This window comes from Lemur catta, chromosome 19, assembly GCF_020740605.2.
Source record: "Lemur catta isolate mLemCat1 chromosome 19, mLemCat1.pri, whole genome shotgun sequence".
Lineage (NCBI taxonomy): Eukaryota > Metazoa > Chordata > Mammalia > Primates > Lemuridae > Lemur > Lemur catta.
Genome location: NC_059146.1, coordinates 21,461,691 through 21,488,622, shown reverse-complemented (window position 1 = coordinate 21,488,622; position 26,932 = coordinate 21,461,691). Strand labels below are relative to the sequence as shown.

General features: G+C 49.9%; 1 protein-coding gene across 1 annotated transcript; it reads right to left on the bottom strand.

Annotated features, from left to right (window-relative positions):
* Window positions 1-3,168: 3,168 nt before the first annotated feature.
* Window positions 3,169-25,733, bottom strand: LOC123624189 (leukocyte immunoglobulin-like receptor subfamily B member 3). Its single transcript, XM_045531823.1, is given in 22 exon segments — window positions 3,169-3,583; window positions 3,585-3,617; window positions 3,619-3,777; window positions 4,654-4,706; window positions 4,953-4,990; window positions 5,068-5,143; window positions 5,454-5,570; window positions 6,507-6,557; window positions 6,878-7,180; window positions 7,440-7,736; window positions 7,964-8,266; window positions 8,412-8,696; window positions 8,887-8,933; window positions 9,082-9,237; window positions 15,300-15,432; window positions 15,580-15,630; window positions 23,416-23,718; window positions 23,978-24,274; window positions 24,502-24,801; window positions 24,949-25,233; window positions 25,421-25,456; window positions 25,620-25,733. Coding segments are annotated over 22 exon segments (3,549 nt in total). The 5' UTR covers window positions 25,654-25,733; the 3' UTR covers window positions 3,169-3,391.
* Between the last annotated feature and the right edge of the window lie 1,199 nt (window positions 25,734-26,932).

Here is a 26,932-nt window from a genome sequence, read left to right as displayed (position 1 = left end):
CAGTCCTCCTCCTGGACTTCCCAGTTCTTTTTAGCTGCTGTGTCTACCCCCATCTTCCTGGGTACAACCCTTGACTCATTTCTGCCTCGTGGGTACCCTTGTTTCTTTTCTTAGAACTGTCCTCCTCATCCTGTGGTTCTACTTTCAAGCTTTAAGGACAGTGAGCAGGTTAGCACTATGATTTTCAGGGGAAAGCTGACCTTCATTTAAATATCCGTCTATTGTCACTGCCATGGAACCTTGAGCATCAACATCCCTCCCCTGGGTGCCCACATGTCCAGACACACACATATGTGAGCACTCAGGGTCCAGCCACAGAGTAATTAGAACCTGTCTTCTCTAAAGGAAGAGGATGGATGAATCCTTGTTAAAAAATACATACTCTTGCCAATCCTATTTAACATGGTACTGGGAGTCCTAGGCAGAGCAATTAGGCAAGAAAAAAGCATACAAATTGGAGAAGCAGATGTGATATTGTCTCTGCTTTTTGGCAACATGCTTCTACATATAGAAACCCTAAAGACTCAACTAAAAAACTGTTAGAACTGACAAAAGAATTTAGTAAAGTTGCAGGATACAAAATTAACATAGAAAAATCAGTAGCATTTCTGTACACCAATGACAAACTATCCAAAAAGAAATCAAGACAAAAATTCCATTTAAAATAGCTACAAACAAATATGTGGAAGTAAATTTGATGAAGGAGGTTAAAGATCTCCATGCTGAAAACTATAAAACGTTGATGAATGAAATTAGAGAATACAGAAATAAAAGGAAAAATGTCCTATGTTCATGGATTGGAAGAATTAGTATTGTTAAAATGTCTATACTTGCTAGAGCAATTTATAAACTCAATGCAATCCTTATTAAAATTCCAATGACATTTTCACTGAAATAGTAAAAAATTCTAAAATTTGAAAGATCCCATGTAGTCAAATGAACCTTGAGCAAAAAGAACAAAGCTGTAGGCATGAAACAACCTGTTCTCAAACTCTCCTACAAAGCCATAGCAATCAAAATAGCATGAAACTGACAAGAAAACAGACAATGATCAATAGAACAGGACAGAAAGCAAAGAAATAAACCCAGATATTTACGATAAATTGATTTGCAAGGATGCCACACAATGGGGAAAGGGCAGTCCCTTCAGTAAAGGGTTATGGGAAAACTGGATATCCATATACAGAAGCAAGAAATTTGTCCCTTATCTCACCCTGTATACAAAAGTCAACTCAAAATGGACAGGACAAAAGCTCCACAACATTGATCTGGGCAAGGATTTTTTGGATATGACCCTGAAAACACACAAGCGACTAAGGCAAAAATAGACAAATGGGATGGCTCAAACTAAAAAGCTTCTGCATAAGACAGGAAACAATCAACATAGTGAAGAGACAATCTGTGGACTAGGAGAAAATATTTGCAAACTATGTATCTGACAAGGGTATAATATCCTAAATATATAAGGAACTCAAACAAGTCAACATCAAGAGAACAAATAACCGCTCAGAAAAAATGGGCAAAGAAACTGAACAGACATTTCTCCAAAGAAGACATACAAATGGTCAACAAGTATATGAATAAATATTCAAGCAAAAAGCTTTGTCTGCACCCACTGAGATGATTTTTAAAATTTATTCTGTGAATATATTGAATTTTACTGATTTATTAAAAATTAAGCTACCCTTGCCTTCCACAAACAAAAATAAAAAAGTGTAGAAAGCACAGTGTGTTCATGATGTTGTGATGTATTATCCATTTTATATAGGAATGAGTATTATTTGTTAATATTTGTTTAGAGATTTACATTTAAGTTCATGGGAGAGCTCTTCTCATGAATTTCCCATTTTGTAATTTCCTTGTCAGGTTTTGATATCAACTTTTTCTTTCCCTAAAAAAATGTGTTTGGGCATAATTTCTTTTTTTCTATTATCAGGGAAAATTTGTCTATGTTTGGGGTGTAGACCTGTGTGTGTGTGTTTCTTAAGTGCATAAGTGTTTGAAAAATCACAAAGCTTCCTGAACTGGAGTTTACATTGTGGGCACATTTTTGTTTACAGAGTCAATGTACTTTATATATACATAGTTTTATATATATATATAAAGTACTATATATATGTAAATACTATAATACACACACACACTGTGTGTATAACGATTCAGATTTTCTATTTATTCTTATGTCCATTAAGTATAGTTTAGAATATTTTGTCCATTTCATCTGTATTTTCTAGTATATTGGTGTAGACTTGCTCATAATGTTCTGAGTTTTTGAAAATGTGTGCAGGGTCTGTAGTGCCTGTCTCCTGTTTCATTTCCATATGGAAATGTGTGTCTGCTCTCTTTTTTTCTTGCTTATTGTAGCTAAGATTTATAAATGTGATTAATGTTTTCAAGAATAAATTTTTTTGGATTTATTGAGTTGTCCATTAAATTTTTTTTTTAAGGCCAGGCGAGGTGGCTCACACCTGTAATCCTAGCACTCTGGGAGGCCGAGGTGGGAGGATCGCTCGAGGTCAGGAGTTCAAGAGCAGCCTGAGCAAGAGTGAGACCCCGTCTCTACCAAAAATAGAAAGAAATGATTTGGACAGCTAAAAAATATATATATAGAAAAAATTAGCTGGGCATGGTGGCACATGCCTGTAGTCCCAGCTACTCAGGAGGCTGAGGCAGAAGGATTACTTGAGCCCAGGAGTCTGAGGTTGCTGTGAGCTAGGCTGACGCCACGGCACTCTAGCCTGGGCAACAGAGTGAGACTGTCTCAAAAAAAAAAAATTTTTTTTTTTTATTGAAATGGGGTCTTGCGGTATATCCCAGGTTGGTCTCAAACTTCTAGGCTTGAGCAGTTCTCCTGTGTCAGCCTCGGAGTAGCTGGGATTACAGGCAGAAGCTATAGCATCTGGCTCCTCAAGTTTTGTTTGTCTTCATTAGTAGCTCCTCTCATCACTATGAATCCCTTCCTTACACCTTCTTTTGGAATAATTTGTTATTCTTTTTCTAAATTCTTGATAAGATAGCCAAGGTCATTAATTTTTTAGATTTCTCTTTTCTACTTTATTCATTCGTGGTTTTTACTTTTTCAGCTTCATAGTTTAATGTGTAATATTTATATTATCAATCAGTATAAAACATTCACTTCTATTTCGATTTTCTCATTGAAGTCATTGATTATTGAGAAGTCTGTTGCTTTATTTACAAAATGTAGACCTGGATACTATTTATCTCTGACTGCAGAGTGAGGTGACTCCCAGAAGTTCGCAGAACCTCCTGGTGGTCTTTGTCAGGGGTCCAGGCTGGGGTTCACAGGTTAGTGTCCCCCGAGGGCAGCTCCTGTGCTTTTAGGGTCCCTGAGTCTCCCTCCGCGCAGTGTGGGGTCTGGGTCCCTCCTGGGCTAGTGGATGGCCAGGGCAGCGTACACGCTGGGCTCAGCTGGAGGGTCTCCCTCCTGGGACAAAGGACGCGCAGTTGTCTCCCGTCTGAGGGTCAAGCTGTGCAGCTGGGCGTAGGTCACGTCCTGGGGGTCTTCAGATGCGGCAGCCTGAAGTGGGGGAGAGTGAGAGGGAAGGTACGTGGTTGGGGTGGGGGGAGGCCTGGGATCCTGGGGAGGAAAGGACCCACCTGACTCTCCATCTGCCTGTCCCCCTCCTCCTGTTTGTCCTTCATGTCCAGGAATTCTCTAGACAGTGGGGAAGGAGGGGAGGCCACTCCCCGTCTGAGTGTGGAGCGGTTCACCTGGGCATATGTCACTCCCTGGGGGTCTTCGTCATGTGGGCTCTGCTGGAGAGAGACAGTGACGGGGTCTCCTTGAATCCACTCAACCTCCTGCAGTTACATTTTCACACTATTGTCAGGGTGATCCAACTGTCATTTTCCTGATGCAATCTCCAGGGACTTCCTAAGTCCTTGGAGGGCCTGGCTGCTTCCTTCCTGCAGTGCTGACCTCTTGTCCTCACACTCTGGCCCTTGCTCCTTTGGCTCTAGCCACAGGCCCGTGTCCTGATAGAGCCGGCTGCTGCCTCAGGGCCTTTGCACTTGCTGTTTCCTCTGCTGCAGCTGCTGGTGCACTAGACGTTCCTACGGTCCTCTGCACTCAGGCTTCTCCTCAGAGGACACCTGATCACACAGCCCTCCCCTGAAACCTCAGCCTGGCCAGCCTGCCCCCACGCACTTCCCTGCCACTTGCTGTATGTTCCCTAACAGCCCTTTGCACCCCTGGCCACTGTGCATTTATGTGCGCATTGTCTGTGGCCCTCAGGTGAGCTCAGGGAGGCTGGGGCAGCTTTGCTCCCTGCTGCGTCTGCAGCTCCTCCCTGGAGCCCGAGCAGGAGTGAGCCCCCTGTGAACACTGTTGGGTGAATGAATGAAGGGGCGCCTGGGGACCTGGGTGCTGCATTGATTCACGCAGCCGCTGAGGCCTGGGGCAGCATCTGACACCCAGACGGTCAGACAGAGGACGGGGAGCCGGAAAGGGGCCAGGGAGGAGGGGCCCACGAGGTGGCAGGAAGCCAGGAGGACTGAGGTCACACAGGCAGGAGGGAGGGTCCATGGTGGGACGACGCTGAGAGCCCAGTGAAGGGAGGACAGGGGAGGGTCCACTGGGTTAAATGTGGCAACAGGAGGCCTTTGGTGTCCTGGGCAGGGCAGGGGTCTCACCGGACTGTCCAGCTCCACCTCGTCCTCAGGCTCTGTGTCCTTCACGGCAGCATCTGCTGGGGCAGAACGAGGGGTTTGTCCCCTGGCAGGACCCCCTGGGATCTCTCAGCCCCACCAGCCCCTGCTCTGGTCCCAGATGGGGCCATGGGAGCCAGGGAGTGGCTGTGATGTCCCCGAGGCCCCCCGTGTGGGGTTCAGACCGTCTCCCCCTGAGCCCCAGACCCTTCCCAGCCTGCCCCTCCCCCACTGCCACTGAACCTTCAGGGCCCCCGTCTCCCCCCGGGACCCCCTCCTCTCACAGAGGTTTTCTTCCTGGACGTCGGCAGCTGGGCTGGACCTGGGGGAGGACACGGGGTGTGAGGGGCAGTGAGGGGGCCGGGGTGGGTGGAGTCTGGGGTCTTCGGGCAGAATTACCTCCTGTGCAGGCCTCTGTCCTTGGGCTCTGGCTCCGCAGCCCCCGCAGGACGTGGGAGCTCAGCCTCCCTCTGGGCTGGGAGAAGACGGACAGAGTCTCAGCCCCGGGCAGGCCAGAACCCCCCGCCCTGCGCACACAGCTGGAGAGGAAAGGGGGACCCTGGAGACCCTCCTGCGTAGACGCTGCACAGCCTGCACGCGGCTGAGAAAGCTCAGCAAACCCTGACACTGTGCACGTGCTGACACTACGCGCTGCTTTCCAGCGTGGTCTGATTGGAAACTGCGGGAGCAGGTTTTCTAAGCTGACATTCCCCGTCTGTTTGCTCTTCCTTGGCTGGTGCCCGAGCCCACCCTCAGTTCCCCTGTGTCCCCCACTCCCGACTCACCCGATGACCTGTGTTTGCCCCGACGCCGGTGTCGGAGGAGGAGGAAGAGGAGGAAGAAGAGCAGCAGGACGAAGGCAACCGACACCCCTATCAGAACCTCCAGGAACCTTCCCTGACCTTGGGCACAAGTGACGTCAGGAAGGAGGAATGATGTCATTAACTGAGCACCTACTGTGTGCAGGCAGGTGCTGGGTCTCTGCATCCATCACCTCCAGCCCTCACCAGTCGTGCAACCTGGGATTGTCCCCCCACCCCCACCCATTTCACAGTGGGGGAAACTGAGGCCCAGATGAATTGCCTGCCCCAGGGTGCCCAGCCAGGAGGCAGCAGAGGTGGGAAGTGACCCTGGGGAGGTGACTTTCAGCCCTGTTCCCTCCACCAGACCTGAGCCCCGAGGTGAAGGGACAGAGTCTGCGTGTTCCACACCGTGGCCCTGCTCCCCTCCCTGCGCAGCGTGGCCACTGTGGCAGCGGGTGGGACAGGCCGCTGCAGGACGGAGTCCTGGAGGCTTCCCCGGGAGGCCTCCTCTCCCAGGAGGCCACAGCAGAAGCCAGAACTGGAGGGAGCTTTGCTGTCGGGGTCAGGCCTCTCCCCTTTGCACTCAGAGAAACTGAGGCCCAGACAGGGAACGGCTTGTCCACATCCTGTCTCCAGAGGAGCCTGAAGCAATGGCTTAACTCAGCCCCTGTGTCCCCTGGACCCCGCCCCACCTCCCCACACAGAGCCCCTCACTCACCGCTCTGGGGCCTGACCCCGTGGGGGCAGGGGTGATCCTCAGGCCTCCTGGTCAGGACGTGGGGGCGGGGGCTGTCTGCTCCCCACTGCAGCCCTGCCCCACCCCCAGGCTGGGCCCACATCTCCCCTGCCTGGGCCCCACCCCTCACCAGACCAGCCCCAGAGCCCTGGGAGCCTGGGGTCCCCCGCATTTCTGCCTGACTCTCACCCCCTGGACACAGCCCATCCTTGAGAATGTGAGGGAAGGAGATGGGGAGACTCAGAACTGCCCTGGCGCAGGCTGTGCTCCCTCCGAAGCAACATACTTCAGTGACTTACCAGGTCCTGAGGAGGGCCCTGCGGCTGGGGGGCCGGAGTGCCCAAATGTTCCTGGGAATGAGGGCAAGAAGAGGGTGAGGGGCTGGGGCTGCCCTGAAGTCCCCTCGTCCACTCAAACTCTTCTATTCCTGCCCTGCGGCCTCCCGAAGGCCATCCCTCCACCCACCTGGCACCTTCTGGACCTCAGGTGATGTGGGAGGGGGTGGGGCACCTGGGACAGCCCCTGTTGGCCTCCTGCCCTCTGAGGGGTGAACCCCTCTGGCTGAGCCTCTCCCAGAACCCCCTCACCCCATCCCAGCCCAGAGCTCTCCTGGGGCAGGGCCCTGAGCTGACCCTTTGAGCTCCGAGAGGACAGGGTCACGGGTCCTCACCTGAGACCACGAGCTCCAGGGGGTCACTGGGCAGTGACAACAGGTAGGGGTAGGTGCTGAGTGAGCCGTAGCACCTGTAGGTCCCCCCATGGGCTGAGGTCACAGGACTCATGGGGAATTCAGACTGGTACCATTGAGCTGTGTAGTTTGATCTGAGATGCAGGGGGGGATCGGCTGCCCCCTCCTTGGTCAGAAGGAACGTGTCCATTTTGCTCCCTGACTGACACAGCAGGGTCACTTTCTCTCCTGAGGCCACCATGGAGCCCGGATGTGCCGAGAGGGAGGGTCTGTCAGCGAGCTGTCCTAGAGAGAGGAAGGAGGGGTGGGGGCAGCCCCTACCTCATTCTGAGCTGAGACCTCCCCAGGGCCTCTGTCTGAGGACCCTCGCGTCTCTGCCTGTCTCTGTGATCTCTGAGCCTCCCCCCACCCCCCCCCACCCCTGTCTCTCTGTCCTTCTTGGTCCCTGAGACCCCCACCCCTCATCCAGGCCATCACCACTTGGGCTCCCCAGGCAGGGCCTGTGCAGAGTCTGGGTCCCTGACGGCCCCCCTGGGCTCCTCACCTGTGACCAGGATGTCCAGGGGGTCGCTGGGGGCCGACCACTCGGAGGAGAGGTTGTGTCCACCGTAGCATCTGTACCGGCCCCCGTGGGAGCCGCTCACAGGGCCCAGGGGGAATTCGGCCTGAGACAGCCCAGCCTGGGGCTGCCGGCCAGGGCGCTGGGGGAGGACATCTCCCCCCTCCTGGGACAGAGCGAATCTGTCATAGCCGACATCAGAGCGACACTGGAGGGTCAGGGTCTGTCCAGGGGCCAGGACAGGGCCCTGTGGAGTGAGCAGGGAGGGCTTCCTAGACACACCTGGAGGGAAGGACACGCCATGGGCTGCGGGGGCTGGTTCCTCCCAACATATCCCATGTCCTGTCCTGGCCCTGCAGGTCCCACTGTCTCTCACACTCTGGGTCTGTGGCTCCGGGAACCTTTGTTTCCTCACCACCCCTCCAACCTCACGCTTCCCTGGAAGCAAGGCTCACAGTGATATTTTTGGGATCTCAAGAAATGAACAAAGTAGGATGAAATCTCTTTACCTGAGACCAGTAGCTCCAGGGGCTCACTGGGTTCCGACCACACCTGTGGGGAGTTCCTGTAATAGCCGTAGCATCTGAACGTCCACCTGCGGCTGGGGGTCACGGGGCCCACAGGGAACAGGGCCTGGTACTGCCCGTAGGAGGTTTGCTGTGAGTCCCGGGTCCAGGAGAGCTTGTGTTCTCCTTCCTCAACCAGAAGGAACATGCCAAATACAAACTGTGAGACACACTGGAGGGTCACGTTCCCTCCTGGGGTCACGACAGGGCTCGGCAGGGCTGAGAGGGTGGGTTTGCCATAGGATCCTAGGAGAGAAGGAGGCAGCCGTGTTCAATGGGGCTCACACCTCCCACATCATCCCTCATCACCCCTCAAAGCCAGGCTGTGAGAGGGAGATACCCCTGAGGGCAGATCCTGGGCCTGGGACCCCACCCCTGAGGGTCCCCTCACCTGTCACCACCAGCTCCAGGGGGTCACTGGGCTCTGACCATCTATAAGGGCTGTAATAGTAACAGCGATACTTTCCAGTGTACTGCTCTGTCATGGATGGGATGTTGTACTTGGCCTTGTTCCCAGGCTCCAGTGGTTTCTGTGTGTCCCACGACACTGATCTTCCATCTTTCTCCAGACGGTACTCCTTGGCATCCAGTGTCCCCTGACACCAGATGGTAGCAGGGCTCCCCCAGGTGATCGCAGAGTCTGGCTCAGCCCAGAGGGTGGGTTTGGGGAGGGTCCCTGGAAGGAAATCAGAGGCTGGGTCCCAAGACATCCCCACCCCTCAGATCTCAGCTCTCAGCCCAGGACCCTCCAGACGTCCCCATCAGTCAGCTCAGAACTGCTGTTCCCCACCCCCAGCTGCCCAGGGGTGTCCCTTGTCCCCAGTGAAGAGGAGCGACCTGGGACAGCTGGGGACAGACTCACTTGCCTGCACGTGGGTCCTGGGGTCCAGACTCAGCCCTGGAAGAGAGTTCCCTGTGAGAGATTTGTCCCCTGAAGGCTGAGCATGTCGTGTCCTCCCCGGGAGCCTCCTGAGCCCCTGGGGTCTCCTGCTAGAGCAGGGCCTGGCTGTGGGGTGGGGTCCCTCCCAGACCCGGTCTCCCCTCCCCTCTTCCTGTCTCACCGAGGCAGAGCAGGGCCGTGAGGGTGGGGGTCATGGCGTCTCCTCCCACGGCCCCGGCTGTGCAGATGGAGGAGACCACGGTGCCTGCAGGACAGAGAGGCACACAGGGTGTGGCCACTTGGAGGCTGGGTCCTTCCCATCATGAGGTTGTCACATCAGCAGCCCCACAGGAAGAGGAACTTTCTAAGAGCCTGCTCTGGTTTCCCCAGGGCTAGAGTGTGCACTGGGCTCTCTGGAGACATTTCAGACAGAAATGGGGTCTCCCCGGATCCGTGAGCGCTGTCTCCCTGGTCTTAACTCCTCCCTGCCCAAGTATCAGCACATATTTATAGGGTTTTGCCATGTGCCTGACCATGGAAATGTACCAATGATCCAAGAGAAGGAAAGTTTGAGTTTGCAGAGACTAAAGCAGATACCCAGTGTGGTAGCTTCCTGTTCCTGCGCTAACAAATTTCTACAAGCTTGGAGGCTTAAGATGACACAGATTTGTTATCTTACAGTTCGGGCTGTCAGAGGTCCACAGGGCGTCTCCCTGGGCTGTCGTCAGTTGTCATCAGGGCTGTGTTCCTTCTGGAGGCTCCAGGGAGAGTCTGTTCTCTTACCTCCTCCAGCGTCTGCAGGCTGCCTGCACTCCCTCACTCTCATCCCGTTCCATCCTCAAAGCCAGCAGTGATGTTATTCCAGCCTCTGCTTCCATCTTCTCTTCCCTGATGTCACCCTCCTGCCTCCCTCTTTCATGTATGAGGCCCCTTGGGATCACATTGGGCCCACCCGGATAATCCAAGATGATCTCCCCGCCCCAAGATCCTTAACTTAATCACATCTTCAAAGTCTCTTTTTCCATGTAAGGTACCGTATTCACAGATTCTGAGGACCAGGACGTGGACACCTTTGGGAAGTCATTACTCTGCCTACCACATGCCTTCACAAACTCCTTCGGCCAAATCTTGCATAAAGCACTTCTGTTTGATGACGGAGAGCAGCTGGGCCTGGCCAGTTGCGAGTTTGGTTGGTCAGTCCACGCCCAGATCATAACGGGCAGCTCATGTCACATGGTGACCTGCCCACTCAAGGCCAAGTGTTCAGTCTCTACTGCAGCCCAGTAGCAATCTAGAAACTGTGTCACAAATTGAGAACCATCTCTGCAGAAATGGCACAGTGTGGCTTCAGAAACTTAGACAACTGTGCTGTAAATTCATCTAAAGCTTCCTGCCAAAAGCTCTGTGTGGGAGCCTCATCTGCTTCAGTGCTTCGAACACCGCTGCATCTGCTGGGTCACAGGCTCAGGCTGTCTGCAGCCTGCACCTGCTGCAAAGATTACAAAGGGTGTGCACCTTTCATTCTGGGCCCTACTTAAAACCAGCAGCCTTTCAAGGTACATAATACATAGGCTGAGGTGGCGTATCCAAGGAGATATATGTTGCCTGCCAATTTAAGAAGAGGCCCATAGGTCTTGGACTTGTCTCTTATGAGTAAGAGGTCAGATGGAGTGACATGTCTTCACCTTGGCAGGACCTACCTCAGCGTGCCTCAGGCAGCTGGACTCCTAGAGATTTTAGTAAGGCAGCAGAAACCTGAATTTTGAGGATGATTTACTTCCCATTCTCTGGAACACATGGTCTCACAGACTGTCTAGAGTATTTGCTATTTCCTTTTTTTTTTTTTTTTTTGAGACAGAGTCTCACTCTGTTGCCCGGGCTAGAGTGAGTGCCATGGCATCAGCCTAGCTCACAGCAACCTCAGACTCCTGGGCTTAAGCGATCCTACTGCCTCAGCCTCCCGAGTAGCTGGGACTACAGGCATGAGCCACCATGCCCGGCTAATTTTTTTGTATATATATTTTTAGTTGGCCAGATAATTTCTTTCTATTTTTAGTAGAGACGGGGTCTCACTCTTGCTCAGGCTGGTCTCGAACTCCTGACCTCGAGCGATCTACCCGCCTCGGCCTCCCAGAGCTAGGATTACAGGCGTGAGCCACCGCGCCCGGCCTAGAGCATTTGCTATTTCCTGTTGAACAGGTCCAATCAGCGTATCAATGATGTAAAGGACCCGTATGATGTTCTGTGCCGTGGAGAGGTGATCATGGTCCCCGCTGACCAGCTGACAGAGAGCTGCAGAGCCACTATAGCCCTGAAGTTGGTTAGTGGACATGCATTGCTGACTCTGAGAGCCCTTGCAATATGCACATAGAAGATACACTTTTCCCAGATCAGTAGCTGCACACAAGTGCCAGGAGACCTGTGGCACCGAAGCTTCAACAGGAAATTGAGCCTCCTCAGCTGCAATTGAAATCCCCGTCTGATTTACAAGAATCCACTGCCATTCTCCACAATCCATCTGTTTTCTGCACAGGTCAAATAGGGGAGTGGAGCGAGCATGTGGAAGTCCTGATGGAGTCACCGATCTTTGCACTTTCTCCAGATATGTGGAATTACTTTGGTTTCACTATTCTGTTGGGGAGAGGCATATCCAGTGCCGTCCACCTGGCCTTCCCTTCCATCGTGTCTCTTATTCCATCAGTCAGAAACGGATGGTAGGAAGATTGCACTTACAATGAACAGTGATAAAACTCCAACAGTAATCCGACCCCAAGATAACGTGGATGTGCGCCTCGGTATTCTAAATGGTTGTTTTTTTTTTTTTTTGAGACAAAGTCTCCCTTTGTTGCCCAGGCTAGAATGAGTGCCGTGGCGTCAGCCTAGCTCACAGCAACCTCAGACTCCTCGGCTTAAGCGATCCTACTGCCTCAGCCTCCCGAGTAGCTGGGACTACAGGCATGCACCACCATGCCCGGCTAATTTTTTCTATATAGATTTTTAGTTGGCCAGATAATCTCTTTCTATTTTTAGTAGAGACGGGGTCTCGCTCTTGCTCAGGCTGGTCTCGAACTCCTGACCTCGAGCGATCCACCCGCCTCGGCCTCCCAGAGTGCTAGGATTACAGGCGTCAGCCACCGCACCCGGCTTCTAAATGGTTTAATTGGATTTCTCATGCAACCCTTACCAAAGCCCTTTGTGGGAAGTACAGTGACTGTTTGTTGAGTGAGATGAGGCAGAGAGACTTGTGTCTTTATCGTATTTAGGATGTTGGAAAGGACTTTCTCTTAGTTCAAATTATCTCCGTGATCAGACTGTGAGAAGACACAAACATGTTAAAATCCCAGATGTGTGTGTCTGGGGAGGGACAGGTGGTTACCTGTGATGAGTTTGCTTCACAGGGAGAAGCCATGTTTTCTGAGGCTGGAGAATTTAGCTCAGATTTGATCATCAACAACATGAACATCAGGCAGAGATGCTGGTGTCTCATTTGGAGGAAGATAGAGACTTATCAAAGGATTGCGTTCAGCGAAGGGTCAGTCACTGATAATGTTGCAATTTGAGAATAATGAACTTTAGCAGGGAGTGAGGACCCAGAGTAGGGGACCAGGAGGGAGGCTGATGTGACAAGACATCTCCAGTCTCTGGCTGACCGTGGATGGTGGTGATGGACCAGGGGACCTGGGTAAGGAGGGCTCAGGGGCACAGCTGTTCGGGTTTGTGTGTTGTATGAAGCAGAAGCGAGTGAGGAACTGAGGGCTGCTCCACTCTCTGCCTTGGTTCACTGGAGGGGCCAACGAGGCCGTCACAGGACAGATGACCCCAGGAGGAGAAGGAGGCTGGGAGATGTTTGTAAGACAGTTAACTGACTGGCAGAGGAAGCACAGCCTCCCTCCTCACCTGAGTATGTGGTTTTGTTTCTCTCAAGCACTTCCTCCCTCTGACTTCCTCATTCCCATAAGTAGTGGCACCTTCTCTTCATCCGTCTCCTTTAAAACCCTGAGTCATTTCTGCTCCCTCTCCCTCTTCTCCCCCTGCCCATAGTTCTCCATCTGACTGTGGATTCTGTTTTCATGCTTTGGGAAAAGGGCATTTACTGGAGAAAATTCACAGATTCCAATGTAAGATATTGGGGTAACATCTACTTCTTGTCAACCCTGAGCAGACAGCATCTTCCTTCCTATTTTCCTTATTGTGGGAAAGTGATAATGACCCCAACTGTGACAATTGTATGAGGATTGCCAGTGTCTGCACATGGACAGGTTTCAACCTGTTATAGCTGCAACAGACATGTGGTCAAAGAGCTCTTATGGTAGGGATGGCAAATTGTAAGTCCCTAAAACTTTCTTCAGGCCAATTAGGGACTTCTGGGGCAATATTACATCCTTGTTTGAATAGCAGTTGACCACAGGAAAGGATGCAGGAGTGCTGGTGTTTCTTCTTGGATTCTTCACTAAGCCAAAGTGAAGGGAAAATCGAAGGTAAAATTTCATCATTGGGTTAATGCCTAATCTCTGTGGCATTTAGGGCATCTTTGTCCTAGTCAGAGTCCTATCTCCAATGAAAATCCTGTGTCATGGTGCAACTTCTCAAAGTAAAAACAATCTATAGGGAATTACATCTTTTCCCCTCACATTTCTTTTTATTGAGGTAAAATTCACATAACAGAAAATCGACCAATAAAGTACAGAATTCAGTGGCATTTAGTCCATTCACAACGTTGTGCAGCCCCCACCTCTATCCAGTTCTAAGACGCTTCATCACCCCAAAGAAAAACCACCATTCTGGACTACATGGGATTAATTCCTTCCCTTATTTGTTGGGTTTATCTTACGCATGCCTGTCTAAAAAATTTTTCCCTTTCCTCTACGTAGCGGGTTAGCCCTGAATGACATCTTTTATATTCTTCTTTCATTTGTTCACTGTCATGTCTGAGGACTGATATACCTTGCTCTTTGAAGATGTAGACTGTACATTTTTGCTGCCATATAATACACCATGGTGGACAAAAACCACATATTTGTCTTTTAAAATAGATTTACCTTTGAGTTTTAAGGCTGTCATGTAATATCAGTGCCACTCCTATCACTGTTCTTGCGAATGCAACCTCCTGCATGTGCACACATTTTCCTCTAGGCTGTGTACTACGTGATCATAGTTGAATATCTGTTCCTTTTAACTAGATACTTCCAGTATACTCCACAAATTGATTGAAGTAATTTATAACCCTACCACTAAGATACTGGATTTCTAAGTGAGCCTCATGCTTTCCCACATGTGATGCTGCCGTTTTTGTGTCTCCTGCCTCTCAGGGGAACATGCTAGGATTACGGTGCCACAATGTCATTGAAAGAGTGTGGTGTCACTGGTGCAGGAACCATCATCACCTCTCAAATGGGAGGAAATACAGGTGTGTACGTGGTGTAAGTGAGATGTGCTGCGGATGGTTCAGATTCATTTGTGAAGACAATTCCATTCATCGCTTCCCACTGTGCATTCAGGGATGTCCTATGGGCACCTTGAATTTGGCCATGAAAATATTCACACCACAGAGACTGGAAAAGGCCACAAATAAGAGCATTTAAAAAATGTCTTTTTCAGAATCAACATACCACTGAGTTGTCACACCAAAGCCAGTGTCATGATTCCAAGTGATAATAGTTTAGGAGACAGTAGGTAGACAGCATCTGATAAAGAGTGAAGGGTTTGCAGGGTGTCAGTGCCTCATTTTTGTGACATTTTTCTGATTGGAATCTGATCTTCTTGCATTTATTCAGTTGTGGAAACAGGTTTGGAACTCTGACTGAAGAGATGGAGGCTGAATAGAGTACATCAGGGAATGTGGAAATTAGACATAAAGAAAACTGTGTTTACATGACAGTGGACCAGAGCATGAAGGGGTACAGAGGTGCGGGCCAAAACTGCCATGTGAAATGTAGCTTCACGTCTGAAGGTTGGAAAAGGAGGGTATTCAGTTAAGGAAAGTCAGTACTGGAATGTATCACCGTTTAATGGTCCTCCACAGATTGCCCCAGCTGTGTGTGGGGATCCTGCCCCCTCTGATTTCAAGACAGTTCTTTTTTAAGCACCAAAGGGACCAAGAGAAGCTTCATCTTTCTCTGTTGCATCCCTTTTAAAGAAAGTATTTGTTTTGCAAAATTTGAATTAGGTCAAAAGGCTGCAATTAAGGACCAGGAAGGCCGCAAGTTTCCTTCAGGCTGCAGGTTCCGCACCACACACGGTGTCCCTGCACTTGGACAGTGATTCCCACCTCTGGAAATGACCAGCAGACAGTCCGGACAGCACATGCTCTAGATCCTCTTCCAGAACCTCCTGAGATCATCAGATTTACTTCCAAGGATTGACCACTCTGAATGGTGCCTTGTTGTCTCTGGAGTTTACCTCTGTGTTGCATCTTGGGGGCTTCTCTGGCTGTGCCAGTCCTGAAACAGCAGAATCCCGAGGGCCACAAGGATCAAGCCAGCCACGCCCATGCGGATGAGATTCTCCACTGTGTAATCCTGGGGGGGTGGGGCTGGAGATTGAGGACAGAAGGTCACAGAAGTCAGGGCAGACCAAAGTCACTTGTGATCTCTGGAGGTTCCCCCAGGACACAGTCCTCCCCTGGACAGTGCCTGACCCTCTGTGCCCAGCCCATGACAGAGAGGTTCTCCTCACTCACCACCGGTAGGGTCTGACTTACTTGGTGTTGGGCTGATGGTCTCAGGTGCTCCTGAGGATGAAAACAGAGGGGCAGGGGCAGGGGATGAAGAGACCTGAGCTCAGCCTCTCCCCTGGGCTCTGCCTTCTATATTCCTTCATGTCTCATGATGTGACTTTTATGCAGTTTCTCAATAAGCCCTTTCTCTGCTGTAGCAGGGTCACTCTCGCCTCCTTGTTGAATTGTTTCAGCCTTCCTGTGTTCTTTGGATCCAAACTTTGCTTCTCAGTCATTTTGGGAGAGTTTTGCTGGACCCTATGTGCTCAGGACCAGCAAGAAAAATGGTCCCCAATATGGAAATAACGGGGTCCTTTTGTGCTCCCTGTTCTGTCTGGGAGATAGGACCACATAAGGAAATTACCCTGAATGTGCACATTTCCACTTATTAGTGACTGAGGACCCAGGCACCATGGATGCAGGGTTGGACCTCAGGGGCTCCAGAATGTCAGGAACTCAAAGGGGTGAACATCTGGGGCTGCCTCCCCTTTACCCCACCTCAGCCAGGTCACCTGGGGACTCATCCTCCCCTTAATCTCTTGTTAATTAATACTTCATATATTTGGGAACAGCTAGAATGTGATACACACACACAGACCCACACATACACAAATATATATTTTCTAAGGAGTGGTGTTATCACAGGCTCATCAAACAATATTTCTGCTTTTATGAAGAATTAATCTAGGTGGGAAGGTCAATAACAATGGTGTTAAAACATATTATGTCAAAAATATCAAGCATATGTATGAATATATCTAAATATGTTTAGATGTACACATATATTCACATGTAATTTATATAATTATACATAGACATGTAAAAAGCAAACTTTCCAAATTTATTTAACATGTAGTTATGTATTAATATGCAATTTAGAGGAAAGACATGAAATTTATGTTTTCTTATGGCTTATATGAATTTTATCAGTATATTAGAAGAGATTAATAGAAAAGTAATTGGAACGGAGGAATTCTGTTGTCAGCTAATATTTAATAAAGTGAATATACTTGAACCAATAGCTTTCTCATACATACCTATCTCTTATTTTAAAAACGTAAAGGAATTAAAGACCTTTCTTATAAATAATTGAAGTAGTTTAACAATTCTTTGAATGTGAGTGAATGTACAAAATTCTTATAAATAAAATTTCAAAAACACTACAGTTCCTTCCTATGCCTCAATTTTAAATGGTTAGGAAAGATTTATTAAAAAGAAACTATTTTCCAAATCAAATGTATAAATTAAATTAAGTCCCAATGAAAATGGGAGAATGACTTACTTTTCAATCGTACATCCACATCATTTAAATTAAAATTATAAATTTATATATTCAATCATTACTTTAAAAGTTTCAGAAAAAGACAGGGGAGAGTGACAAGATGACTGATTACAGACATTGGTTGCCAGATTGTCCCAAATAGAGGAAGAAGTTTCAGGTGAGAAAGGAGAGCCCAGGTGAAATACTAAGGGAAAAAGCCAGAACCTGTCTTTACTGGAGGTCCCATGGGAAGAAGTGGTGGAGCTGAAGAAGAAGGAGAGACATTTTGGCAGAGACCAACTCCCAAGGGATTTGGAGCCTGACAGAAAAGGTAGGTGGGAGTGGTGACTTTTCCTCCCTTCACACCTGTGGCAGATTGCCAGCTACCCATCTGTGGGACAGCCTTTCTGTCCTGACAAATGCAGATGCTGCTGACGCTAGTGAACTGAGAATTTCTTGGGGACATATCACTGGGCAGCAGGCCCATGTAAGGTCACTTCCCCTCACCACGGAACCAGGCTGAAATGGCAGGTGCCATATTGCTTGCACACACGCCAGGTGGCTCTATCCAGCCAGGGGAGTCACAGCCCCTCAGCCTCCCTGTCCCTGGATCACACACAAACATTCTCCAATCGCTGCTCAAACTGTGACAATCACAAAATAATAGGCAGACACAGGAAAGCAGCAGTGTTCCTGGAGTTCTGACTCATGACACACACTCCTGCACCAGTGTGCCCTTGGCTTGTGATGTGATGTTGTCCATGCTTTCCCCAGTGGAGACACTCCCCATAATTTAGGACCTTCCCCGCCTTCCTTCCTGCCCCACCCCTGCCACAAAGTAAGCCATGGCTTAAATGCTCTTCCTGCTCAGGACTGGTGAGTGTTCCACAGGGGACCATTAACCCAGGGCACCTGGGAGCCACTACCCTGCTTCTGACAGACCACCTGCCTGTCACACCCAGGCTTCCATGGAGCTTAGGGTTCACTCCCTCTACCTAAAAAGGAGCAGCAAGCACTTATGTGTGCCACTAAGACAAAAGCTACCACCTCCTATAAGGGAGGGTTTGGCTACGAGTCCTCTCCCCAAGTTGCAAGCTGCCTGTCTCTTCTACAAGCAGCCTGTCATCCTCAGAGGCAAGTCCCTGGCACAACCACATCTGCCCCCTGGAGCATTTCAGCCACAGCCCACAACCAGTCTGCTAGCCCTACAAACAGCGCGTTGAGCTGCCTCCCCCATCTCTGCTGCAGCTGGGTCAGTGTGGGAGCTGCAATCTGGGTGCTGTTGTATACCAGAAGGACAGAGACCACAGTCATTGCCAAAAGAGGAAGGTGTTAGTTCCTTGTGTGTCCCACAGCTCCCTGCCACTGCTAATCTCAAGAAGGCCCTGCTGTCACAGGCTCACAGTGCACCCATCCTTCCCTTGCCTGAGTGTTCTTCTGGGGCAGGAGACCACCCCGCCCCTCACCATCACAACCAGCTCCTGGACCCAGGGAGGCTTGAGAGCAAGTTTGCCAGCTCAACCTTGGTCTGCTCCTCCCAGGACTCAGGCACACCATGCAGGAGCCTGGGGACTGGGGATTACCCAGCCCAGTCCACCATCAGTGGCATGTGAATAGTCTCCCAGGGGTGTGAGGTTCAACCAACCCAATATGCCAGCAACACCACAGTGGTTATATAGCCACATAGGTCAAAGGATAGGGTAACTCTCCCTTCCTACGCTGAGCAGCAGAGACCCTGGCAGAGAACACTAGCACCACAACAGTATCTGTTTGGAGCTGAGGGAAGAGGTTTTAGATGAGAAAGAACCAGGAGAAAAACTCTGGCAATATGGAAGAGCAGGCTGTTTCAGCACGTCCAGTGGATCACACTAGCTCTCCAGCAATGGACTCCAACCTAAAAGCCATGTTTGAAGTATTGGTTATGGAATTCAAAATGTGGACCACAAATTAGGTCAGTGGGATCAGTGAGAAAGATGAAAACCAACACAAAGAAGCAACAACAACAAAAATTCAGGACAGAAATGAAAAACTTACTAAAGAGATACATAGTTAAAAAATAACAGAATTTTTGGAAATAAAATAATCACTTAGGGAATTCAAAATACAGTGGAAAGTTTTAACAACAGATTAGATGATGCAGAAGAAAGAATTTCAGAACTTGAGAAAAGCCTTTTGAATTAACCTAGTTAGTCAACAATGAAGACAAAAGAATTAAGAAGAATGTACAAAGTCTGCGAGAATTATGGGACCATGTTAGATGACTAAATATAAGAATTATAGGTATCCCTAAGGGAGAAGAAACCAAAGTGAAAATCCTGGAAAACCTACCTGAGAGAATAATGGAGGAAAACTTCCTGGGTCTAGCTAGAAATCTGGACATCCAGGTACAGAAAGGTCATTGAACTCTTGGAAGATTCATTACTAATAGGACATCTCCAAGGCACATAGTCATCAGACTGGTGAAAATCAAAGTGAAGGCGAAAATCCTACAAGCTGCAAGATGAAAGCATCAAGCTAAATATTACAAATAATTGATCTCATGGAGACAGAGAGTAGAATGATGTTTACCAGAAGATGGGCATGGTAGTGGGGATGGAAAATAAAGTGAGTCTGCTTAAGGGGTGGAAAAACATAGTGAGATAGTTAGAATGAACAATATTTGACATCACAGCAAAGTGACTATAATCAACAATACCTTCTCGTCTACCTTAAATAACTACAAGGGTGGAATTGGAATGTTCCAAATACAAAGAAATGATAAATGCCTGAGGTAATGGATACCGTAATTACCAATTTCATTGATTCGCATCGTATGCCTGTATCAAAACATCACATATACCCTATAAAATATACAACTATTATGTACCCGTAATAATGAAAAATAAAAGTTAAAAGGCATCCAAATTAGGAAAGAGGAAGTCAAACTATCTCTCTTTGTGGATGATATGGTATTATGTCTAAAAATCAAAAGACTCCTCCAAAACACTCCTGGAATTGACAGATAAATTCGGTAAAGTTTTACATTACAAAATTAATGTACACAAATCAGTAGCTTTACAATACACTAATAACATTCAAGCCGAGAATCAAATCAAAAAATCAATATCTTTTACAATAGCTGCAAAAAAACAATACCTAGAAAACACTTAACCAAGGAGATGAAAGATCTCTACAAGGAGAGCTACCAAACACTGATGAAAGAAATCATAGATGACACACACACACAAAGAAAGGAAAAAAATTCCATGCTTCTGGATTGGAAGAATCAATAGTGTTAAAATGTCCATACCGCCCAAAGTGATTAGTTACAGATTCAATGCAATTCCCATCAAAATACCAACACCCTTTTCCACAGAACTAGAGAAAAACAATCCTAAATTAATATGGAATCATAAAATAGAGACTGAATATCCAAGGCAATGCTAATGACCAAGAACTAATCTGGAGGCATCACATGATCTGACTTGAAATTATACTACAGGGCTATAGAAATAAAAAAAGCATAGTTCTGGTATAATGGTAGACACAAAGGTCACTGGAACAGTATAGAGAACCTAGAAATAAAACTGTATATCTACAACCAGCAGATACTTGAACAAAGCAGACAAAAACATACACTGGGGAAAGGATAAGCAATTCAAGAAGTGGTTTGGGAAAATTGGATAGGCACATGCAGAAGAGTGAAACTGGATCCCTATCTCTCACCACATACAAACATTAACTCAAGCTGGATTGAAGACTTGAACGGAAGATCTAAAACCATAAAACTTCTAGGAGGAAATGTAGCAAAAACTCTTCTGGACATTGGCCTGGGCAAAGAGTTTACAATTAAGGTCCCAAAGCAAATACAGCAACAACAAACATAAATAAATGTGGCTTAATTAAACTAAAAAAGTTTCTGCACAGCAAAGGAAATAATTGACAGAGTAAATGGACAACCTACAGAATGGGAGACAATATTCTCAAAGTATAAATCCAACAAAGGGCTAATATCCAGAATCTACAAAGAACTCAAAGAAATCAGAAGGAAAAAAACGAACAACCCCATCAAAAAGTAGGCACAATGCAATGCATGAACAGATTTTTTTCAAAAGAAGGTTTACATATGGCCCACAAATATATGAACAAACACTCAGCATCACTAGTCATCAGGAAAATGCAAATTAAAACCACCATGTGATATCATATCACGCCTGTCAGAATGGTCATTATTAAGCCAAAAACCAATAGATGGCATGGATGTGCTGAAAAGGGAACACTTCTACACTGTTGGTGGGAATGTAAATTAGTGCAAGCTCTATGGAAAACAGTATGGAGATTCTTCAAAGAACTGAAAATAGACCTACCATTCTATCCAGCAATCCCACTACTGCGTATCCATCCAAGGGAAAAGAAGTCATTATATCAAAAAGACACCTGCACCCAAATGTTTATCACAGCAAAGTTCACAATTGCAAAGAAATATAAGCATCCTAATTGCCCATCAGTCGATGGGTGGTTAAAGAAAATACGGTATATAAGCCATGGAATACTTCTCATCCATGAAAAGGAATAAAATAATATCTTTTGCGCAACTTGGATGGAAATGGAGACCACTATCCTAAGTGAAGTATCTCGGGAATGGAAAAACAAGCACCACGTGTTCTCACTTATAAGTGGGAACTAAGCAATGGGTATACATGATCAGAAGGTTGATTAATGGACACAGGATAAAAAAATACCTGTTGGTTACAGTGTATGCTAGTCTGGTGATATGTACACTATCAGGCCTGACTTCAGCATTATACATTTCTTCCATGTAATTAAAAACACTTGTATCCTGTAAATCTATTGAAATTAAAATAAAATATAATAAAATAAATTTCATAAAAAGAGAGAGCAACATGAGATAAGTGTGCACAGAAAATGAGGAGTAGAAATGAATTACACGCACGACGTGCTGCACAGTGATTCCCTAACTTGCCCCAATGGGCAGGTGCAGGTCCCTCCTTAGTCTCATCTGTGCACTGAGCACAGAGGCCACCAAGTGAACACAGGAGGGGCCGTGCCCAGCGGTACCCACAGCCTGGGGAGCCTCTCTCTGAAGGAGTGTGTGTGGTGTGGGCCCCACCCTCACCACAGTGAGATCCCACCCAGACCTGAGCAGCCTCCTATCCTGAGAGGGATCAGAGACCCTTCATCCTCGGGGTCTCTCGGGAATTAGAAATAGGGGTACCAAGTTGTCCTCTAACAGACCCAGCCTGTCCTCCTTCTCCATCAGCCCCAGCATCTTCCCTGTCTCCAAGTCAGGCCTGGACACCAAACCCTGCGGACCCGGCCCGTTCTCCTCCTCCTGCTCACTGCACACCTCCCAGACAGGTGAGGGGCCTGGGCGTCATGCGGAGTTGTGTGGGTGTGGGCTTAGTAGAAAATATAAAAGATGTTGTGTGATACATGAGAGACAGGAGATTCTAAACTATTGGAGTTTTATAAATCTTTGCTGCTATCATAGTATTGTGGCTTCCTCATATTAAGATGAAATTCCAACACTAATGAACAGAAATCACGTGCTCCTTCCCCCGTCTTCCTCGGTTTTTAAACCCTGACAAGTCAGTTACTGGGAGAAGCAGGACAGGCCCAGAGAGGGCTGGAGACGGGAGCAGGTCTAGGATGAGCCACATCCCAGATGCCCCAGGAGGTCAGAAAGGAAGGGTCTTTGGAGGTCACTCCCGGGCAGGTCCCCCTTATTCAGAGGGGAACGCAGGGCAGGAGGGGAAAAGGCTGTCTCAGAAGTTTCTCCTCCCAAGGAGAGGCTGAGCCAACGCCGACTCCATCCCCCTCCCAGGGTCCCTCCCACTGGACTCCTAGACTAATCACCTGCTTTGCTCCCTCCCCTGGTCCTGGCTCTCTGGTGAGTTGACATGGCTCCTGGGTGTCCTGCTCAGGCATGGGGAGGGGGCAGACCCACCCCCTCCACCCATCAGCTCTGGTCCCTCCTTCCTGCCTGGACCTCGGACACCTCCCTCCCCTCTGACCACCACAGAGGTCACAGTTGCCTCATCCCCAGAGCCCCAGAAGCCACGTGGACCCCACCCTTAATGTCCACCCTTCTCCCTGGTCCTCCTCTGGGGAGAAGACTCCTCTCCTCAATATTGGGAATAGGATTGAGATGAGTCTGGAAGATTCTCTGGGATCAGGGTAACTGATTCCATCACCCAGTGGGTCAGGACCTGGGGGGGAGGGGCTGGGACACCCGGAGGTTCCGATTCTGAGAAGGAGCTATCAGGAGGTGGGTGGGGGCACTGTCCTCCACCCTCAGTCTCATCACGTTTCCTCTGAGGTTCACCCACATGTCATTCCACCCTCCCTTCCCTGCACCCTGACTGAGACTTCAGGGGTGGGTGCCCAGGGGTGGGAGGTGCTATTTCCACCTCTCATGGCAGGACTCTCCCCTGGGGCCCATCCCCTTCTCGCCCCTCATTTCTTGTCCCAGAGCTCTCCTGGAGCAGGGGCCTGAGCTGACCCTTTTAGGTCAAAGAGGATGGGGTCGGAGTCCTCACCTGAGACCACGAGCTCCAGGGGGTCACTGGGCAGTGACAACAGGTAGGGGGAGGTGCTGAGTGAGCCATAGCACCTGTAGGTCCCCCTGTGGGCTGAGGTCACAGAACTCATGGAGAATTCAGACTGGTACTGTTGAGCTGTGTAGTTTGATCTGAGACGCAGGGGGGGATTGGCTGCCCCCTCCTTGGTCACAAGGAATGTGTCTGTCCTCCTCGATGACTGACACAGCAGGGTCACGTTTTCTCCCGAGGCCACCATGGGGCCCGGGTGCACTGAGAGGGAGGGTCTGTCAGGGAGCTGTCCTAGAGAGAGGAAGGAGGGGTGGGGGCAGCCCCCACCTCGTTCTGAGCTGAGACCTCCCCAGGGCCTCTCTCTGAGGACCCTCAGTGTCTTTGTCTGTCTCTGTGATCTCTGAGTCTCCCCCTCCTCACAACCCTGTCTCCCTCTGTACTTCTTGGTCCCTGGGACCCCCACCCCTCATCCAGGCCATCACCTCCTGGGGCTCCCCGGGCAGGGCCTGTGCAGAGTCTGGGTCCCTGACTGCCCCCCTGGGCTCCTCACCTGTGATCAGGATGTCCAGGGGGTCGCTGGGGGCCGACCACTCGGAGGAGAGGTTGTGTCCACCGTAGCATCTGTACCGGCCCCCGTGGGAGCCGCTCACAGGGCCCAGGGGGAATTCGGCCTGAGACAGCCCAGCCTGGGGCTGCCGGCCAGGGCGCTGGGGGAGGACATCTCCCCCCTCCTGGGACAGAGCGAATCTGTCATAGCTGACATCAGAGTGACACTGGAGGGTCAGGGTCTGTCCAGGGGCCAGGACAGGGCCCTGCAGGGTGAGCAGGGAGGGCTTCCTAGACACACCTGGAGGGAAGGACACGCCATGGGCTACAGGGGCTGGTTCCTCCCAACACCTCCCCTGTCCTGTCCTGGCCCTGCAGTTCCCACTGTCTCTCACACTCTGGGTCTGTGGCTCCGGGAACCTTTGTTTCCTCACCACCCCTCCAACCTCACGCTTCCCTGGAAGCAAGGCTCACAGTGATATTTTTGGGGTCTCAGAAAATGAATGCGATAGGATGAAATGTCTTTACCTAAAACCAGTAGCTCCAGGGGGTCACTGGGTTCCGACCACACCTGTGGGGAGTTCCTGTAATAGCCGTAGCACCTGAACATCCACCTGCGGCTGGGGGTCACGGGGCCCACAGGGAACAGGGCCTGGTACTGCCCATAGGTTCGCTGTGAGTCCCGGGTCCAGGAGAGCTTGTGTTCTCCTTCCTCAATCAGAATGAACATGCCAAATACAAACTGTGAGACACACTGGAGGGTCACATTCTCTCCTGGGGTCACGACAGGGCTGGTCAGGGCTGAGAGGGTGGGTTTTCCGTAGGGTACTAGGAGAGAAGGAGGCAGCCGAGTTAAATGGGGCTCACACCTCCCACATCACCCCCACAGGGCTGGGCTGTGAGAGGGAGACACCCCTGAGAGCAGACCCCTTCTTGAGGGCAGAGGCTGGGGCTGGGATCCCCCTGTCTCCTCACCTGTCACCACCAGCTCCAGGGGGTCACTGGACTCTGACCATCCATAAGGGCTGTGATAGTAACAGTGATATCGCCCTGCATACTGCTCTGTCATGGATGAGATGTTGAACTTGACCTTGTTCCCAGGCTCCAGTGGTTTCTGTGTGTCCCAGGGCACTGATATTCTGTCTTTCTCCAGACGGTACTCCTTGGCACCCAGGGTCCCCTGACACCAGATGGTAGCAGGGCTCCCCCAAGTGATCAGAGAGTCTGGCTCAGCCCAGAGGGTGGGTTTCGGGAGGGTCCCTGGAAGGAAATCAGAGGCTGGGTCCCAAGACATCCCCACCGCTCAGATCCCAGCTCTCAGCCCAGGACCCTCCAGACGTCCCCATCAGTCAGCTCAGAACTGCTGTTCCGCATCCCCAGCTGCCCAGGGCTGACCCCTTGTCCCCAGTGAGGAGGAGCGACCTGGGAATGTTGGGGACACACTCACCTGTCTGCGCGCTGGTCCTGGGGTCCAGAGTCAGCCCTAGAAGAGAGTTCCCTGTGAGAGATTTGTCCCCTGAAGGCTGAGCATGCCCTGTCCTCCCCGGGAGCCTCCTGAGCCCCTGGGGTCTCCTGCTAGAGCAGGGCCTGGCTGTGGGGTGGGGTCCCTCCCAGACCCGGTCTCCCCTCCCCTCTTCCCGTCTCACCGAGGCAGAGCAGGGCCGTGAGGGTGGGGGTCATGGCGTCTCCTCCCACGGCCCCGGCTGTGCAGATAGGGGAGACCACGGTGCCTGCAGGACAGAGACACACATAGGATGTTGCCACTCAGAGGGAGGCTGGGTCCTTCCCGTCATGGGGTTGTCCCATCAGCAGCCCCACAGGAAGGGGAACTGCCCCCCCCCAGAAGCCTGGTTCTCATTTCCCCAGGGCTGGGGCTGGGGCAGGCACCAGAGTGTCTGAAGACAGTTCAGACAGAAATGGGGTCTCCTTGACCCCCAAGCCACTTTCTGCCTCATCTGTCCTCATGTTACTGAAGTTTAGGACATAGCAGCAAACAGACCCAGTGCCTTCTACGTTGGCCCCTCCCAGGTGAGGCTGATGAGCCCCCCTTGTCCCTCTCGGAGCCTCCCCACGGGGCCTCCTTCCCTCCTTCAGCCCAGCGCCGTGGGTCCCCACCACGGCAGTCGTCTCACCGCCCTGGAGATGCCTCAGGGAAGCTGCGGGTTCGAGCCCACGGCAGACTCCGACCAGCAGAGACACACGAGCATCTGACGGTGCAGTTCTCGTTGAGCTGCCTTGTGGCCGTGGGCACAAAGGGGACATACAGGGCAATGAGGGAAGAAAAATGACTCCTCTCCTGGCCGTGGACTGTGGGTTTTCATTCCACCAAACAGTCCCGTTCTCAGGCTTCCCCTCCCCTTTTACTGTTTTTAGCAGCAGCGTCCCCTGCCCCCCCCCCCCCCGGGAACCAACCTCTCAGCCACTCTGACAGAGAGAAGCCAGGACAGAGACCTCCCAGTTTGATGTTCTTTTTTCTAATATATAACATGTTCTTTTTTCTAATATATAACAACGTTTAATTAATACCTGCTTTTTTGCGTTATTTCATTGTATTTTTGTATTTTTTAAAGAATTTATAAATAATAATTGTACATATTTATCGAGCACAATGAGATGTTTGTAAATGTTTCCATTTACAGCTCTGTCCAGGCGGGATCCTTCCAGAGACTTGCTATCGATTTTTGGAAAGACACCCACACAAGCTAAGCCAAACGGGATGCTCTCGCCCCCTAGTGGTGTGCACGGTAATTTTAATTTTAATCTGAGTGGTGAGAGAGCCTCTGACCCTATAAATGGAGTTAACAGACACATCCCAGCCCACAGTGGACTTGGGGCTCTCCTGTCCTGTGTGACTGCATGCATATGCGTGTGCGAGCGTGCATGGAGTGCAAATGTGGGGTGTTTGTGTGCATGTGTGAGTGTGTGTGTATGCATGTGTGTGAGCCCGTGCGTGCATGTG